Source organism: Cottoperca gobio, chromosome 4, assembly GCF_900634415.1.
Source record: "Cottoperca gobio chromosome 4, fCotGob3.1, whole genome shotgun sequence".
Taxonomy (NCBI): Eukaryota; Metazoa; Chordata; class Actinopteri; order Perciformes; family Bovichtidae; genus Cottoperca; species Cottoperca gobio.
Window position 1 is genome coordinate 14852734 of NC_041358.1, and position 19273 is coordinate 14872006.

Here is a 19273-nt window from a genome sequence, read left to right on the forward strand (position 1 = left end):
CAAATCACTTGTACAAGTACTTGTAAGATCAGTAATAAGAAGGATTGTATTGACAAACATCAGAGAAGTGCAAAAGCAGGGTTTATCAGACAACAACATTTCACCCTACATTGTGTTTGATTCATTAGAATATATTCAATTATAATTATTGCAGTGTAACCATATGCTGGTACTGCGGCACGTTTGATCATTGAACAAAAAGTCACTGACATACTTTGCTATCAACTTCCACTTGTTCCTCTAATTCCTGCAGAAAACCATTGTGTAGCAGCTGTGTAATATATATTGTAACTATTTAAAAAACATTGTTTTGAGGTTAACAGACTGTGCTAGAAGATATGAATGAATGAATTGGTATAAATAAATATTAGGCATTTAAACTCACCAAAACGATGCTATTCTGCAATATTTTATATATAGTATATAAAGTTAAGCTATAATATATTAATATTATATTAGTATACATATTATTGATGTATTTTGACACATCTCTTTGTTGAGTCTGATGAATGCGCAGTAAATTGACTGCATCAATGTATCATAACACTGTATCTTTTTAACATCTATGCTGTAACTCCACAAGGCAGACAGCCATTAAGTCCTCTGTGATTGTTTTTTGACCACCACAGTAATGTAGTCTCAACATTAGCCGCCATGTTCTCAGTGCTGGACTAGTTCAGCTATTTATAACGTTCACAAACCTCTGAGCCTCTAACATAGAATCAGAAGTTCGATTTGTATTAAAGTGTGAATGAAGCATTTGATGTTTTTTATACATAGAATCATCTTTTTATACATTGTATTTATATTTGTGATGGATGTTTAGAGATTTAAAATACTTTGTAGCAGGGAATTCACAGAATCAATTAAAGACGCAGCTCTGATCAGAGAAATGTGACAGATTTGTTTTGAGACTCGAGCTCACAGATGCTCATCATTTCCATGTCTTGTAGAAATTACATGGATGAGTTGTTTATATGATTGTCCTGATTTTGAGGAAACTGTTAATGTTGTATCTTGTGTGTCTTACATTTTGTAACTGTTTGCCTTTAACAATGATTACACAAACTGCTGATTGAACATTTTATCAAAGTAAACTATTGTGAGTTTTCAACAGTTTTGTCCTCTGTCTTTTATATTATAAAAATATTTCAACTTTACTTGTAAACCTTTTCAGTTACTTTTGTGCCCTTTTTGTTTGACCTGTTTTTAGCCAGGCTGGGTTTTCTGAGCTTGAACCAGAAACATCTGAACCTGGTTACCAGTTGAACCACAGTCTAGTAAGCAGTTAGGTGTTAAGTCCCTTGCTCAGGGGAACTGATGTTTGTGAGCGTCATTCACTATTCTCTGTGTGTTCAAAGGGAATCAAACTGGCAACCTTCGATCAGAAGCCCTCCTGACATCTTTTGATGAGCATTAGTCAAGTTAAGGTTCAACCTTATTGTGATGTGTAATAAACAAACAATGACATGATTGTGCTCAGTGGCACGCTCTGCTTTTTTTATTGCTTAATCTTGACCGGTGAACATAATTATGTGACATTGTTTTTTCAACAGAGCCCAGCTAATGTCAAACCAGTGAGAAGAGCCATTCAAGAGTCATCTCTCATGTGAAACAATCACAACTGTTCTAACATGGCAGATCATTTTTATGCAGGAACTCATTGTTTATAGTAAGAAGCAATTGATAGAAATGTGTTATTGGGACGTGTTAAAGTTGTTTTGGAAGCAGTAAATTCAAAGTATCTAAAGTATATATATATATTTATATTATTTATAAGGAAATCAAAGCTTTACAATGATTCCAGACAGGAACCTTCTTTGCATATCATACCCACCTCACTCCCCCCAATCCTGCCTGTCTCTTTAAAAACAAACTTTCCAATAAAGGTGAACATTAGAAAAAAGTATTTTTTTAAAGTAAGCAAATGCTCAGCATAAATAAGACTCTCTTTGTAAGTCTTCTTTAATGAAATGACACAATGGTCACATAACACATTTTAAAATTAACAGCTAAATTATTAAAATATGCCAGCTATACATATATAAATGTAGACTATAGCATTTGTTTATTTAGGAGACAAAAACTAACTGAAACTCACCATGTACTCATAGAGAGAGAGAGATACAATATAAGGCAACAACTTATATAAGGCATTTAGTTCTTAGTCTCTCACTAAGGCCTGTAGTTTGACAACAGCATTTCTAGTAAACTTTGCTAACAGAACTATTTGCATTCTTACACTTTTTTCTAAGAAAATATTTATAACTTAATTTAAATCATATTTTTGCAAATCGACATTAAAATATGTAATCAAATGATTTAACAAATCTTAACCAAAACAGTTTACAATGTTTATACAGTCATAAAGTAATTAAAAGAAAGCATTCAGCTGAAGCGCTTATTTCCAAAAGTAAAAAGCACAGCCAGCCATCCACCTGCCGGCCCTCTCAGACTTCCACAGTGACAGTGGCTTCGTTGATGGTGTCCCCCAGTGGTGTTGTCTCTATGGGGGCACTGGAAACTTTTTCAGGCTCCTCTTTTTTCTCTTCCTCCGCCCCATCAGCCACAAGAGGAGGGATCTCTGCTGCCCCCTGCTGGTTGCTGTTGGTAGTGCCGACAGCCTTATCCTCTGCTGGTTGCTCTGCTGCTGTGGTTTCATTGACAACCTGGATGGAGTCGGCCGCAGAGGCCTGTACCGCTTTCACTTCCCCGTTCTGGACAGGAAAGACCCCCCCCAGGGCGTCGTACAAGAGCTGGTAGTGCTCCTGTAAGAGACGCAGACAGATTTGAGTGGAAAAATAAAGATATGGTGCTGTGATGTAGAGAAAATAAATCTTTTTTGTACACTTTAAGTTCACACACTTTTCTAAACAACACGATAATAAGAGCACCAAAAAACAGCTTTAAATGATACATCATGGTAAAATTCAATATTGATATTATTGTCAACAAATCCCATTGAAGAAGAAAACCAACAATGAATTTATCCTTCTAACAAGTATTGCCTGTGTTGCCAAAGCCTGATATACTACAGCCGATTCCTCTCTGCCATAGACAGTTATTAGTGTCCAAAATCTATTAAAACACATTGATAAGACACTCTCTCACTACTTGACATGTTCCTTTATTGTGGTCAACATGGACACTTTAGTTTTGTTTGAGTCAATCACACATACACCATTCTTGCTGCTGTAAATACTCACTAAAGATGTCTTATCCTTTCAATTTTCAAGACAACATTATAAGCAAAGTAACTGAATTGAAGAGGAGAGATTGTAAACGTTTACAGCATAGTGATAGAACAAGGATAAAGTGTAGTGATGGGTGAAGAGAAACACATTAAAGCAGCAGACCTACAAACAGATACTAGGAGGTGAATCTGTACATTACTGACAGTTACTGACCAGCCAAGTGTTGTAATACTTTTCACTTTTGGCGCTGTTGGAAGGTAAAGCTGTAAACTGTGTGCTGACAGATATTTGGTTCCTCTTTCTTACCAGTTTGGAGAGCATGCCTTGTCTCTCCTTGCGTAGGGTTTTGGCCACCTGGAAAACATCCACCAGCTTCTCCGTCTCAGCGCTGTCCAGCAAGTTCCACAGAGCACAGAAAATCCCTGTACGGGACGAGCCATCACTTGGGAGAGGAAGCACACACACACACACACACACACACACACACACACACACACACACACACACACACACACACACACACACACACACACAGAGGTACACATCACACATTCACACACCCATGATATGTTTTTCTGAAGAAAAGCTTATCACAGATTGTCATGTAGATTGGCTGTTCCTGTTTTGTTCATAAATGTGATTAATTATGAAAGCTCCCTCTTACACTTGGCTGTAAGCAGCTTAATACATTTATCTTGAAGAAGAAATTGAGGCGACACTACAAATGTGATTAAACATATTGATTAAACACATTTTATTAAGATATTTACCTGTAATTTATAATTAATGTTAAATTATTGGTGATTTGTTCCAACAAGCCAATATGTTACGACAAATCAAATCTGACAGTATTTTTCTATAAATACCTTAATTGAAAAAAGGTTTGCCATTGTATAGCTTAAAGTGGTGTCAAATGATGTCTCCTTTATCAAGCTCTATCAGCCGACCTCATATGAATCACAACTTGAATCGGATCAAAAACTCAAATCGGTTCAGATTTCTTTTCTTAAGATTAAAGGTCTGAAATCTTTGAAAGCTCCTTGTGAAAAAAATGGAAATGTTGTGGTTACATACATACTGCCTCTTTAAGATTCTAGAGGACATTTTCTGTGAGGTTGTCTTACTTGCAGTGGACCACGATGGACATGCTCCTCTGGGATTTGCCTCGGCCACAGCTGTGCTTGATGTCCTTGATCATGTCCGTGAGATCTTGAGGTTTCTCCGGCAGCCCGTTGCTCGCCCACTTCAAGAACTGGAACTGTTTCACCGGCCGTCTCTCTTTCCTCTGTTGACAGGAGTGGTGTTAAAACAGTTTGTGACGTTGAAACGACCAGTCACATCACAGGCTGATGGTGATTAATATGGGAATAGATCCGACTTTGTTAGGAGGTTGCTGTTGTGTTACCTTGACATGACGGATCAGCAGGTTGCGGCTGATGAAAGTTGGGGAGGTGTCTGTGCTTGCCACTTCCACCTCAAAGTCCCCAAATGTTTTATTATCATTATCCCAGTAGACACAGTCTGACTCCTGTGAACAAGAAGATAACATAAACAAGTGTATTGATCATATATGTACCAAGAGTTTGTAGTGTATTCTATATGTAAGGTGCATACAGTACATTATATAATAGTATATGTGCATGATACTTTACCATCTGTCCCTCACTGCAGTCTGAAAGCATGACAATAGTAGATGCTTTCTTCTGGTAAACCATAAACCAGAAGTCAGCCACAGTGTCTGGCAGCGGAGACTGTGCTGCGATGAAGGTTTGTGGACCCCAGTATCCCTGTGTGGGTAAGAAAACACATCACACATATATTGCTGTTCACAATCCAAACATGTATAGGATGTAGTCAATTTAAATTAGACTTGTTTTAAAATTCAACTGGCTGCATGAAAGATGGGAATTCATTCAGAGATACAAGATAACACCTGCTACAACAGGAAAGGTGGAAACAGGAACTCAGTTTTCAATTTAAAAAGCACACTGTTCATTTTGTTCTGGCATCCAGGTTAATGGCGGAGGTACGCAGAAACAGGTTAATGAGTTCGATTAAAGTGAACGTAGAAAATCTTACATCTATGTGGGAGGCATTGATGTAGAGAGTGGACTCCTCATCTTCCTCATCTGATGACTCTTCCTCGTCTTCCGCATCATGGTCACTGTCATGACTGCGCTCTTCATTTAGCTTCAGCAACACTCGGTTGTAGTCATCTGAGGCACAAGTGAAATTGAACATGTTTACTCTTACTTTATAAACATGCTGCAAACACACAGATATATTATAAAGGTGTGTAGTGTCTGTGTTGAGCTGATACTCACATGGGATGACAGATGGGGAGCGATTCTTCTTCTTGTTCTCTTCTGTGAGTCCTGTGTTGAATGTCCTCCAGTTTTTATAGATGGGGAGTCTCTGAATTGCGAGACAAATACTTTTCATCATAGGGATATAGTAAGTCTACAATTCCTTCCATATTAATGAATAAGATGTGGAAAGGGTAAAGGACAGGACTACATTTTAAAGGGAACAGAAACACGAATGTTGAAGTGACATACCTCAAACTCCTCCTCCAATAAGGTTGGTTCATTGCCAGAGTTGTTCTGTTTGAGCGTGAACAGTGAGCTGTGGAGCTCAGACACAGTGGTCTCAGTCTCTCCGAACTGATTGTGCTCCAGCAGCGCCTGGTGAATCAGGATGTACTGGGCCTGCATGAAGACAAATGTACTCAACAAAGGATATACAGTTTGGGGATAGAACAAATACACATAAGACAAACGGCTATTGAGCTACACAACCCACATCTCAGATGTGTGTGAGGTTACAAATCGCTATCTAACTTCTCATCCACAACTTCTTATCTCTGCCTACTTCTCTGTGACTGCTTTGGATTTAATAAACCAAACGCTGCTCGTGTAGTGTTTTAACTTGACCAGTGTTCTTCATGAAAATAATTAGCCTTCTAAATATGTTGTGCACTCAATGTACAAATAAATGAGAAATATTCAAAACATAAATATACTGCACATGCTCAAATACATACTGTGCACAACCTTTTTTAGCTTCTGCCCCCTGGTGGTCGCTAGAGAGCACACAGTTTCAGTCCACAAATCATCACACACTCATTATACCAGCCATGTGTATTATATGTTATTATATGCTGTATATTTATATCATAGAGTAACACATTTAATATGTACTGTATAATAACTGCATATTAACAATACATAAAGTCAAGATAGAACTTGAAATGCGACTTCAAAATGATTACTTTCACTGTGTGCCTTTAAATCTGACTTTTTGTCATTCCACTTACTTGTGTGTGTGTGTGCCTATCATATTCTACCTCCAATCTGCTGGACCATTTCCAAATGTTCATATAAAGCCTCCATGTATAAATAGTAATTTACTGTACTTCCCAACATGTACTGTACTTGTCAACAGTACTTTGCGCTGCCATGCATTCTTCAAACAATACTCTTATAATGTACAGCAACAATTTAACATCTCTATACACAGGGTATGTTTGTGAGTATATCTGTTGTTCATTTCTATTTCCTTTTTCGACCAATTTGCTGTTCATAATAGCTGTATCTATGTGTGTGTATCCTTGTCTCGCTTAATTATCTTTGCTCAGCTGTACGTTCTCGTGCTTTACTTCTTGTATGTTTAGTGTTAACACTATGAGTCTACACACTGAGAACTGGAGTCAAATTCCTTATATTTGTTAACATACTCAGCTAATTAAATGAACACCTATGAGACACACACACACACACACACACACACACAGACACACACAGACACACACACACACAGACACACACACACACACACACACACACACAGACACACACACACACACACACACACACACACACACACACACACTCACACAATATGATCTAAATGGATAGTGTACCTCTACTTGAACCATTAGACATCTCTGTCTGCGGAGTCTGACTACGTAACCGTAGATGTCCACTTTGCCCTCCGCCTCCAGACCCTCCATCATGGCATCGATGCCAATGTAGGTGCCTGTCCTGCCGACTCCCGCACTACACATGAGATAACAACATTGTGTTAATACATGTATGTATACATGTCGATCAGTGGCAAGTAAAGGTGAAATCGAGCATCCGTTTAGAAGCAAATAGAGAGGGGGAAAGGCCTGATGAGTCCCCCTGATTCCCATGACATCCTTTAATCGGATTTCTTTCTCAATTCAGAAGTAATTGAAGCATGAAGTTTGGAGATTTGTCTGAAAAGACGGTTGAATTTGAGATTGTCTAAGGATTTTGGTCATTAGTAGATAGAAAGTGATCTAGTCAGACTTTATCTGATTAGGAGTCCAGTTTGGCATCTCTTGAACATCCTATGCATTGTGTACTAGCGTGAGGAAATGGGATGTAAGAGTTGGGACTTTGATAGATACACAATGAACAAAACAACATCCAGCATAAACAGAAGCATGGATACAATGGGAAATGGGAAGATACTGGTTTACCTGTGAAGCCACATCCAATCTAATGAAACACAATGTTGTTCTACTATGAACAAATTAAAATGTTGTTCATTTTATAATGTGTAACAAACAGAAGTGAATGTTAGCTGAAGCTTATAGGCTATTTACCTGCAGTGAACAACGATGGGGCCGCTGAAGAAATTCTTGAAAGCATTGACACGCCGCCTCAGTTTCAGGAGCAGATGTGGCTCACCGGGGACGCCGTGGTCCGGCCAACTCATGAACTGGATGTGGGTCACCTCCCTCTCTGAGTTCTTCTCCCTCTTCTGCAGACACACAGAGATGGTTATGAAAACGTGCACAAAGACATACGTTAACACAGATATATTAACATTTAATCACATACATTTATTGAGATAAGAGATGGACAGATACACATGTACACATACACACACACACACAGGTTAAAAGTAACAACATACATATCCACTATTTTATCAAATAAACCTTTGATGGAGACTCACATTAGTTAGGCTGAGATGTCGGATGGTGTAATCCGGGCAGTAGTCCTCTGAGTTCAGCTTCACTATAAACTCCTCAAAGATCTCTGCCTCCCGGTCTGGAGACGGCCAGTACTGCGCACACTTGACCTGCATATCAGTAACACATCAGTAACACTGCTGATTGAGCACTTTAAAATAAAAGTTAGATATGCAGTTGATGCACGATACAGATAAAACAAGAAGATACCAGTAACATTGTCTAAGAAACAAGACCACAGTGTGTGCATGAGTGTGAATGTATATCGGAGGTAGTGTATGTGGCAGAGTAGCTACGATGTGAGTGACAGACAGACTCAAGTCAGTCAGTTTTGGTGTCACATAGAAGACACTATTGAAATTGCACTGTTCTAACATTATGACCAAAGTGCTGTTCTTACCCTGTTTCCCTCTTCACAGCGTGTTACCATGACAATGATAGAGGACTGCTGCTCCCAGACCATCCTCCAGAAGTCACACACAGTCTCCTCCTTCGGCCCTACAGCACACACAGAATATGAATACTCTACACACACACATGCACTCTTAGTAACAACCAGAAACATAACGCAAGTGCACTGAGTGTGTGTGAAGAATATAAGAACTTTGCTTTACCTTGAGCTGCAATGTACTTTTTGGATTCCTTGTACCCCTGCAGCAGGAAAACAAATAATTTTCAATAAGTTGTCAGAAAGAGATCATGAGGCGAAAATATAGCCTATTCTTGCTATTGTTTTTTAATTTACGTGTAGTTTGATAATGTTTGATAATTCTTATGGCTGCAGCAGTAGTAGTAAAAGTAGTTGTAGTATGATCTTGTTCATACGTCAATGAAGCTGGCATTGGTGTAGTCACATCCTGTCTCCCCATTTCCAGTGGTCAGCTGGACACGGTTATAATCATCTGGTTCAAGACAAAAACAAAAAAGGATATATAAAAGATATCACAGAGGACACTTTAACAACCCCAAATGACATCAGCTGCCACAGTTTATACAGTAGAGTGTAGATAATCCCAGTTATAACTAACTGATGGTGTAATTTACTGTATGTAAGTGAATCTTAATGGTTAAAGCGATCAATACAAATACACATTTCACAAGTGGTTTCATCCTTTTTGTATCTAAAGGCTTCATTTGTTGTTGGACAGACTCACATGGCAGAATGTCCACGTAGCGATTCTTCGGGCCGTTGCAGGCCTTTTTGGCCTCTTTCACGGCGTACCTCGAGAAGATTCTGGGCATACTCTGAAAGCAGAAACAAAAAATGTAATCTGCCAAATTATGTAATTTGCCTTTATCATGCACAACAAACTTCTCAGTTCAAGTCCAGCCTTTGACTTTGACTAGCATCTCCCTCTCTGCTTCATTGTAAACCATCCAATACAGACCAAAAATAATGCCCCAAAAAGAACGCTGTTATAAAATGTACCTGAAACTCAGCCAGGAAAAGTCTTCCCTCATCAGCAAGCTTCCTCTTGTAGGTTTCCAGCAAGACCTCTGCTGCAATCGGCTCGACAGCCAGTAGGTTCTCCTCGTCACCTACGTCAGCAAACCAATCGGCAAATAAAAAACAGAAACAATGTTAAACTGTAATAATACTAAATTGTTACTAGCCATTACTCCACATTACAGTACACGTGTACATGTGGTAAATAATTGAATATTTTTCACATTGAAACATGCTTCTACAGTCAAGGAATAAAATCTGTATATTCTGTTCTTTTACAAACAACATAAATCATTTTTACAAAAGCATAGCAGCTACATGTGCCATTTATTACATACTGTACTTACACACATCTAGTTCAAGACAAAATACAGTAAACTGGAAAAATTAAGTCAACTCACTTGCTGTCGAAATAAGCATCATGTTTTCACCCAGGTCACTGCAAAATATACTTTTTTAATTGTTGTTTGGCTTCAAATTATTCTTAATTATACAGAATACAGAATGGAGAATGCATGCAAAAAGAGTTCAATATCAGTTATGCTATTTATGTCTAAAATGTAATGCCAATGCAATAATACAACTATTCATGTAGTGGAAATTAAACACATTTGCCTTAGTATAACACCTGCAGGTCCATTTGTTTTAAACAAACTAATCAAACTGAAGCAGAGGGATCCTTACTGGGACTCTCTGCGCTTCAGAATGTAAATCTTGTAGACGACCAAAAGAAGAGCCACAGACGTGAGGAGGATGAGGAAGACCAGAAACCCAATGACAGCTTTGTCATTATCTGTAAAATTATGGGGAAATAATATCAAAGTGGTGGCATTTATGTCAGAACAAAATATGTCAAATGATTTAACTGAAAAATGCAAGGCAATATGTTAATTAAAACAGGACATACAGAAAGTGGTGAAAGTTGTTACGTGGGGATCGCTCTCTTTTTTTCCATTGTAAGCAATCACCTTGAAACACAGAACATCTACTAATCAGGAAATATAGTTATAACAAGTGATAATAATGTTGGGAAACTAAAAATTAGGACGACACAAACCTTCAGTGTGTATTTCGTTGAGTAGCTTAAATCTTTGAAGTCAAACTCGCATTTATCTTCTGTGCGCTCTATCAGACTTCCACCATTATCAAGACGTGCGATGAATTTCTTTTCATGTCCAAAAAACTCTTTTGTATATGTACAGGTGACTTTAACCGCGTTATGCTCTGGTTGAGTCACAGTCACATGATCAATATGTTGTGGTTCTGTAAGAGAGTGAAGAAAAAGATGAATATTTTCCTTAACAAGACTACCCATAGTTAAAGTGATATTTCAGTTTGCTATGACAGGAGTTTTAACACTGATTAGCATCTGGGGGGGGGGGGGGGACTGTGTGTGGGGTCTGTAGGTTGGACTTCACATGCATCACATATTTGAATAAAAAAAGTCATTCTTAAATAAATCATGAAATGGAAATTATAAGTGTTAAAGCAAGAACGAAATGAGTTATGGAATAACACGTACATCATGTTAAAAGTTTATTTGTTTTTTTTATTCATTAGTCAGGTCAGATCTGACTGACACAGATTAACAGAGAATAAGCACTGCACTTAACTAATGATTGGAGCTACATTGTAAAGTTCATTATAATGAAGTGTGATGTTCTTACACTGTACATTATGTATATTGGAATCAGGGAGTGGTATTACATCCTTTATATAATGATATGAATACAAAAAATTGCATCAAGAATTATAATTATCATAACTATTAGCTTAAATATTAATTAAATAATTGATTATATAAAATCTTGTGTTGATGTTTGACATTGAAATAATTATTTAGTAATTATATTACTTATGCAAGACCTTTAGAGTCATAGTGCGTCACATGAGGTTCCTTACATACTGAAACAGTTTCAAAGCTACGATCTAAAGACGATGTTTCAGAAATATATTTACTTTTACTGCCACAGTGTTGTCTCAAGTGGATGTTCAACACAATGATAAAAACACAATCGTAATAAATAATAAATGATCTGTGTTCTTGTATCACATATTGATTGAAATGTTCTCCAAAGGTTACATTTCTAGACACTTACTTCCAACCTGAGTCTTATGTTGTTCAGCATCAGTTAGTCCGGCAACATCCTTCTTGTTGTATTGGGGTTGGACTTTACATGTATAGTAGGTGTTTGGTTTCAATCCATCAATAATACATGTTCCTCCGGATGAATTTTTGATAGCTGTAATTGCAACATTAGCTGTTTTATTGTGTTTGATTGAATAACAAATAAACAAAGACAGAATAACGGGAATATACAACAGCGGATAGTTTTGTTAATAAACTGACCATTCAAATAAATACTTTAAATTCTTTACTTACTATTTTGTTTCTGCTTTGAGGAAGTAGGAACACAGCTGCATATATAAGAAAGCTTCGGAAGATCAAGGACATCTTTACATTTGTTAATGTCTGTGTCCCAACTCAGAGCAATGGTGGTGTTGGTGGAATTTATCTGTTTTTTTATTATGTCTATTTTAAGATCTGTGGAAACACATCAGACATCTGTAACACTTATTTTCTCAATAGTTATCTTTCTTATCATTGCACTGAGGTAAAGTCAATATTAACGTACCACAGTCAATATTGATCTTGATAGCAGTTGTTTTTATGGTGACATTGTTGTCCGTGATCCGACCAGCACAGCTGTAGCTTGTGTAGGGCTCCAGCTCAGAAAGTGTTCGGGTCTCACTGAGTTTTCCATCTTCTGGGAAAACACAATGATGACAACATTTCTTCAACAGCTGATACCTGAATCCTTGTGAGCACTTATCGTTTGGGTTTAGATTAGATTCAAATGTGGACACATTCACAGCAAACAAATAAATAAATATTCTGTTCAGAACTTATTCACAAAGCAACGGCTCAACTTCCTCTTACACCAGAAATCAATTCAGATTCAGTTGAAAGTAAAACTGTTAGTCTTCCTACAGTGTGAGCATCGAATGTGACGTATCGTTTCTACCTATTTCCATGTAAATCCAATGTTGGTGACAGACACACTCTCTGTACTTGTAGTCTTTCCACTTACCCCGACAGGTGTAATCAATGCTGAGATTCTTGCAGTTTGGAGATATTTTTGGTTGTATTTTTACAGGAAAATCAGTTGAAATTGTCTGTTTTATTTCACTTGGATTTAAGAAACCTGTGGGGAAAAAGAAAACCGCACATACATGAAACATGATGAACTAATGTCTACACCACATGCACTATTATATATAAATATATAGATATATATCTACTGTACATACCAACAGTGATGCTTCTGGTGAGGTTAAAGGAATCTACACATTTGTTTCCTGAAGTGAACGTCGTAGTCAAATCTGTGCAAGTGTCATTGAAACCAAGTTTGATACAGAACTCCTTATTGTCCCTTTCGTTTGGCTTAGCTGACATATTATTTGATGCTGCTAGTGAAGAGCTGATGTTCCAGCCGCTACGGTAACAAACATATCCAGGCATGTTGCTGCCATCTGTAATGTCATCTTTACCTGAAATACACAAGTGAAATTTAATGCACAAATCTGTCTCGTTTCTTAAATTAAGAGAAAGTAAAATGAAATTCAACAATTATTTGTACTCACTCATTCCAGTTGTCTTCGTTGTCTCTTCAGTGCAGTCACAAGGTGTTTCGTTGTCAGGACCTTCAATGAGTGTCACATTATGCTCATATTCAGTACACGGCTTCAGGTGTTCGATATCATGTGTTTTATTGGAGAACTGAACGGTGAAGTTGTTTCCAGTCTCTGATCCCTTTTCCTTCAGGCTTATGGTGTAGTTGCCAGTGGTAGAGGTCATCTCAATCCTGAAGCCAAACGGGATGGGTTTGACGGTGTAAGGACCTGCACACAAAACCAACAGAGTTATAAAATCTCTTCGTTAATATAAACCACCTGGTGACATCTTTTAATCTCAGACTGTTTGTTCATGTAGACGTTAAACATGCTCCTGAGAATCCAAACACTCTGTACACTCGTGTATAAATCTACTTTACTGTAATAGCATTCATTACAAAGTGGAACACTTGGGAGAAAACACTGGGGAGAAATACCAACATAATTAATACAAATGTTTTTTTAGATGACTGTAAAGATGACCTCTATTATATTTTGAAGAATAATACGTATACTCACACTGTGGAGGAGGAGGAGGGGCTTGTGTGGTGGCTGGAGAACACATTCAAATGAAATTAGAAAAGGAAACAACTAAATGTTGATATATGATTATAAAACTTTAAAATACTCTTCTAAAGCAACTTGCAACTGAAGCAAAGGTCTGTATTTTATTAACTTCTCTTAACCCACACATCAGCAGTGCTATTGCTAGCAACTGTTGTCTCTACTTATAGGAATAACGCAGTCCTATAGAAGAACAAATTGCGGGCTTGTAAAGGAGAAAATTCCCACCTTTGGTGTCAGGAGTCACTGTGGTGGTGGACGTGGTGTTTTGAGGTTGAGTCAGGGTCTGAGCGGTTTTGATGGGTGAGGGTAAGGTGCTTGCAGAAGGAGCAGTAGTGGCTGTAAGATGGAGAGCATGCTGGAGATCACCTAAATACTTTACTGCCAATAGTCCTACCTGATATAATGCATATAGCAGCTATATCATGCTGAATGCAACGCTAATGTTTCTAATAAAACTGTAAACTGCGGTGGAATACATTACCAGTTATCCCAGTTGAATAAGGTGTTGGCATTGAGGGGTTTAAGGAGGTTGTTGAGAGGGTGAGTGGAAGTATGTGGGCAGTTGTTGGGGTGTCTGTAGAATTTGTGGTGGTGCGTGGAGGTAAGGTTGAAACATCTGCGTTCCAAGACATCAAAAATAAATCAGGCCAAACACAAGATCACAATGCTAATTCCTATTTCATCTAAAATAAGCAACAGTTTCTTATTTGTGTTTCATTCTGATTTTTAACTGGGCTATATATTGTAAACGAGGCGTCCACCTCATTGTATTGCAAAGTCAACATAAAGGTTGAATGACGACCACATGAATCCTGTTTCTTCTTGTCACAAAGGTGGTGTTGCTACCTGTCAATCCTTGCTCTCATTTATGTCTACTACACCTTTGTTTTAATAAGAAAAGAAGAGGTGATAAAAAAAACATAGTAGTACAATGCCAGACCAAATTTATATTCAGAGGAGGAAAGGCAGGCTTCAGCCAGAAGTGCTCAGTAGGACTCTTGAGCTAGAATAGTGGAAATGGAATCGGGTTGAGCATTACCTGCAGCTGTGAGTTCAAATACTTCCTGTTTTAGGACTTAATGCTGTCTTCCTTTGCCAAAACACTAGCAAGGTTGACAATCTCAACAGGATTGTGTCAACAGAGGTACAGTGATGGCATAACGTTGCATCAATAGCGTCTTCACAGAGTCAATAAAGTGTTATCAAGCCAGAGTTAGTTGATGACGATTTGAAAGACAAGTTAGACCTCAACTTTGATGACAAGTTGCTTTCTTACAGAAACTGTTTTAGAAACTCTCACAGTTTATTTTAGTTGCTAACATGATTTTTGTGAGAGTAGAAATTATTATTTTTTCTTCCTATTCCTATTTCCGATACACAATAACTTGACAAACAACCTGGAAAGTAACAGTATAGCATATCAATCTGGCTTGTTCTTAACTCACTTTGCAGGCACTTCAGATAAGCAAAATAATTAAGAAATGAAAGAGAAAATATCATAAAAAGATAGTAACGTTAGACCTGACAATTATTTTCAATCAATTGAATGTAAAATATGTATATGTTGCCACTCACATGCTTGGTTTGAAGTTGCAATTTGACCTGCAAAGACAAAAAAATTGTAAATCATTTTGGCTTTTTTCTTTTTCATAAAATAGAATATGCTTTAACGATGGACTTTCACCTAATACCATTTAAAATAATATTCATGCTTTATGCTGTGTGCATTCATGTATGAACAAAAAATCATTTACATCTCTATAAACTTATTGTTTTTTGTTTTTCAAACTCTGACATGACATTAGTATTACCAAGTTTCTATCACTATATGGAATTTTAAAAAAGGCTTGTAAATTGAGTTGGGGCGTTTTCTCACTATATATCTGAAGTTAAGAATGAATTTACCGTAAACATGTCTTAGCAGTTATTTCCATTTGTTCTTTAAGATTAAAAGCAGTGAGCGGTGAGCGATGAGGTGATGTGGATAAACGAACAATAAGTCTCAGGATGTGGTTTGGCGTGCTCTTGTTTCCCTACATCAAGCAGAGATGCATGCTCTCTGCAGTGACATTTAACCACTTTATACATTTTAGTGACTGATTTGAATAGTTTCACTGAAAGGTTTGAGAGATTCAACTGTGCTCTGTGAATATTTAAAATAGTTAATGAGAAAACTTTCTCAAAACCCTTATTTTTATCATAACTAAATATATTGTTGTTGCTGTTCTCAAAACTAGTTTTAATTGTCCTTTGGTTACTTTCTTTTTTAGTGTCTTCAGAGCCGAGTAGGTAACATCAGCCCGTGCAAGCGTACAACCGTTTTGTCCAAGTTTGACAGGAGAAAGAAACCGAATTAGAGGAAGGGTGACCATAGAGACGACATTCAACAGTGCAAAGTCGACAGCAGTTACAGTTTGGTGACAATAAGAGCTCAAATGCCCCCCGCACACTTGACCCTGGATCCATTTACTTGTGTTCAGTGTTTGCCATCATTTGTTTTAAAAAAATCTGCCTTTACTTTCTTCTCATATTTTGTATTGACAAGCATGCTCCCCCTCCTCCCAGTAACAGCTTTAATCGTGCAACATTTCTGACCTCACTTCTTCATTTTAGACACTGAACTTCCCCTTTTTTTTCTTCATGAATTCTCAAGCCATTTACTTGTGCTCTGTTTCATTCTGCTCGGTGCTCTGCTCTGCCAGGAAATGAAGGCAACTCAGAATGAAAAACGGAAGTGGTCAACATTTTGATCACACAAGTCTTTTTGCATCGAGATGGGGCTCTGTTGCTCTTATCTAGTTGGTTTAAATAAATTGTTTTTTGGTGCGCATGTGATCTTTAACAATAATGAGGAAAAAGTATAAAAAGGACAAGTTGAGCAGAGTTTTGAATAGGATTTAATGTTGAACTAGTTTGTGTGTTGGGAGAACATTTCTCACATTTTCTGCTATTTAATATTATACTAAAACACCATAACATGCATATATGTGATACAGATACGTATTGCATGTCAGAAGTATTCACTGTTTGAATGAACATCTTCCCTCACAGGCCACGTTTCGACACAAACAGTATGATATGATTGATACATTTAGCTGATAATACTTCTATACTTTTACTTGAGTAGGTTTTTGAATGTAGGACTTGTAATGGAGTATTTTTACACTGTGGTATGTCCACTTTAAGTAAAGCATCTGAATAATTCTTCCAGTACTCTGTATAAAAACTCCATTACAATTAAAATGATTGCATTTAAAACTGTACTTAAGTAGATGTATTCTCTGTAATATTTACTTGAAGTATAAAATGATTTTCAGGCAGAATGACTTCTATCAGAGACATATTGTTATGCAGTACACTGTTGGAGCTGCTTCTATGTATTTCATGTGCTGTTTGGTGTTTAGATTTACTGTATAACAATGTATTCTATTTTACGTGCTCATTATAGGATTTTAAAACTTTCATCTGCAAAGTAACTATAGAAAATGTACATTTCCCTCTGAAATGTAGTGGAGTATAAGAACCATGAAGTAAAGTACATCAGAATGTTACAGTACTTGTAACTGCACTTACAGTTACTATCCATCACATGCTATTCATGTTAGGATCAGTAAATTGATACAACATTAATTACAGTAAAACATTGCCTTGTTGCTATTATAAAATACTGCCAACTTATTCTACAGTGTTTTAATTATGAACAACGATGCTCGATCAATGGAAAAGTGAATATGAATATACATAAGTAACTTCTGTTGATGCGGTGTACCGTGATGACTCATCTCGCACACGAGCTGAGAAATACTGTACGTTAGAAACAAACGACAAACACTGACCCTGACTGACATTAAAGACAGCAGAGTGAAATAAATAGAGTGAAGGGTTTATTTCAGCTCATGTGTACAGACGTCTCAGCTGGAAATAGCAGAAATCATTTGATGTGCTGAACAGTAGCAGAACTCTGAGTGATGCAAGGGGCAGTAAGGAGGGTCTCACTTAAAAAACACACACACACAAGCACACACACACACACACACACACACACACACACACACACACACACACTTGTATCATATACAAAACCCACAGCCACCAGGGTTGAAGTGAAAAGCTTGAAGGGACACACCCCGAAAGATCCTCTCATCCTCCCCCCACATACTGACACACACACATATACATACACACACACACACACACACACACATACACACACACACACACACACACACACACACACACGCAATGTCAAAGCAGAACAGAAACAAGATTGCAAAAATTCCCATAGCTTTGTATCAAATGAAAGAAGATGTTTTAAAGAGTCTTCTTATCAACAGCAGTCTTTGATTGAACATAACTGTTTATTCTTTTGCCAAAGGGCTCACAAACCTGTCACTTTTCAGCTTCTCACATCACAAGTGTGCGCTGTAATGTCTTGTGTTCTTCGGTTTGGAAAGTTTAAAAAACGTGAAGTAGCACAAATGGAGGCGCAACTCAAAGACATGATATGGTGTAGCTTGTCATTTCTGCCCTCAGTTTTTACTTTAAATGATTTTGTTTTGTGTAGTGATGTTTTCCAGTTTGAAAAAAAAAAAGCAAATTGTCAAGCGTTTGCGCTGACAGATTCATGTCTCTATCTGAGGAACGGAAAGCGTTCTCATAAACACGATCAACCATACGCTTCAAAAACAGCTTAGTTAGGAGTATAGAATAAGAGACCTCATCACGTAAAGTTGGCTATCACTCGTGTTTTGCATCATTTACAGATTTTACAGACACAAGGACCCAACTTCATAAAACACCATTTATTTTCCTTTCCTTCATAAAGAAAATTAAGATGATTACTTACAGTTGGCCAAACCGATGATCCCAGCCCAGAGCAGCAGGGTCTTGAGACCACAGAGACCTGCCATGTCCAGGAGTTAGGGTGTGTACGGCAACACACCATACAGTATAGTCCTAGTTGGGACCAGCAGCAGGTATTTAGACGCCAAACCGAAGCGGTATCTCCAATTCTAAACTCAATTCTAGTCAAAAGACGTTATTTTAAACTACATATGTTTTCTGTCTTATCAGTGGACGCAGCTTCCTACACTTGTTCCCCAAACCCTAAACCTCGCCTCTGGTTTCAAGTCAAGCAAGTGGGAGCGATGTCAAACCAAAAGAGACTGCCTTTACCTTAACGCTTGGGGACAGGAAGCTTAATTTCAGCTACACCACGAGAACAGGAAGTCTTCTCTCATCTAATCTTCACTTGCTTGTGCTCAAGTGTGAAAACCTTTTGACTTGTGAAACAAGAGTGAAGCTTACTTTAACTTGTGATTTGACAAATGAGATTTTCAGTTACATGCTTAATACATGTTTTTAAATCCATTGTTTAACTCCATA

At 37.6% G+C, this 19273-nt stretch overlaps 1 protein-coding gene across 3 annotated transcripts; it reads right to left on the reverse strand.

Moving 5' to 3' along the window:
• Window positions 1-1470: 1470 nt before the first annotated feature.
• On the reverse strand, window positions 1471-19055 carry ptprc (protein tyrosine phosphatase receptor type C). 3 transcript variants are annotated; one of them, XM_029429527.1, is made up of 31 exons: window positions 18735-19055; window positions 15464-15490; window positions 14370-14504; window positions 14114-14224; window positions 13841-13873; window positions 13292-13549; window positions 12959-13198; window positions 12739-12852; window positions 12283-12411; window positions 12030-12191; window positions 11746-11889; window positions 10704-10909; window positions 10554-10614; window positions 10331-10439; window positions 10048-10085; window positions 9629-9738; window positions 9354-9444; window positions 9025-9101; window positions 8814-8850; window positions 8600-8697; window positions 8184-8309; window positions 7828-7985; window positions 7117-7252; window positions 5753-5902; window positions 5519-5609; window positions 5274-5410; window positions 4847-4981; window positions 4600-4722; window positions 4319-4479; window positions 3501-3636; window positions 1471-2768 (listed from the first exon to the last, which is right to left on the reverse strand). In XM_029429527.1, the coding sequence occupies exons 1-31, from the start codon at window positions 18796-18798 to the stop codon at window positions 2451-2453; spliced, it is 3915 nt and encodes a 1304-aa protein (XP_029285387.1). In that variant the 5' UTR covers window positions 18799-19055; the 3' UTR covers window positions 1471-2450. The 3 variants fall into 3 exon arrangements, with proteins under 3 accessions (XP_029285387.1, XP_029285386.1, XP_029285388.1); XM_029429526.1 differs by having other exon boundaries at window positions 12283-12414; XM_029429528.1 differs by lacking the exon at window positions 14370-14504 and having other exon boundaries at window positions 12283-12414; window positions 18735-19054.
• Between the last annotated feature and the right edge of the window lie 218 nt (window positions 19056-19273).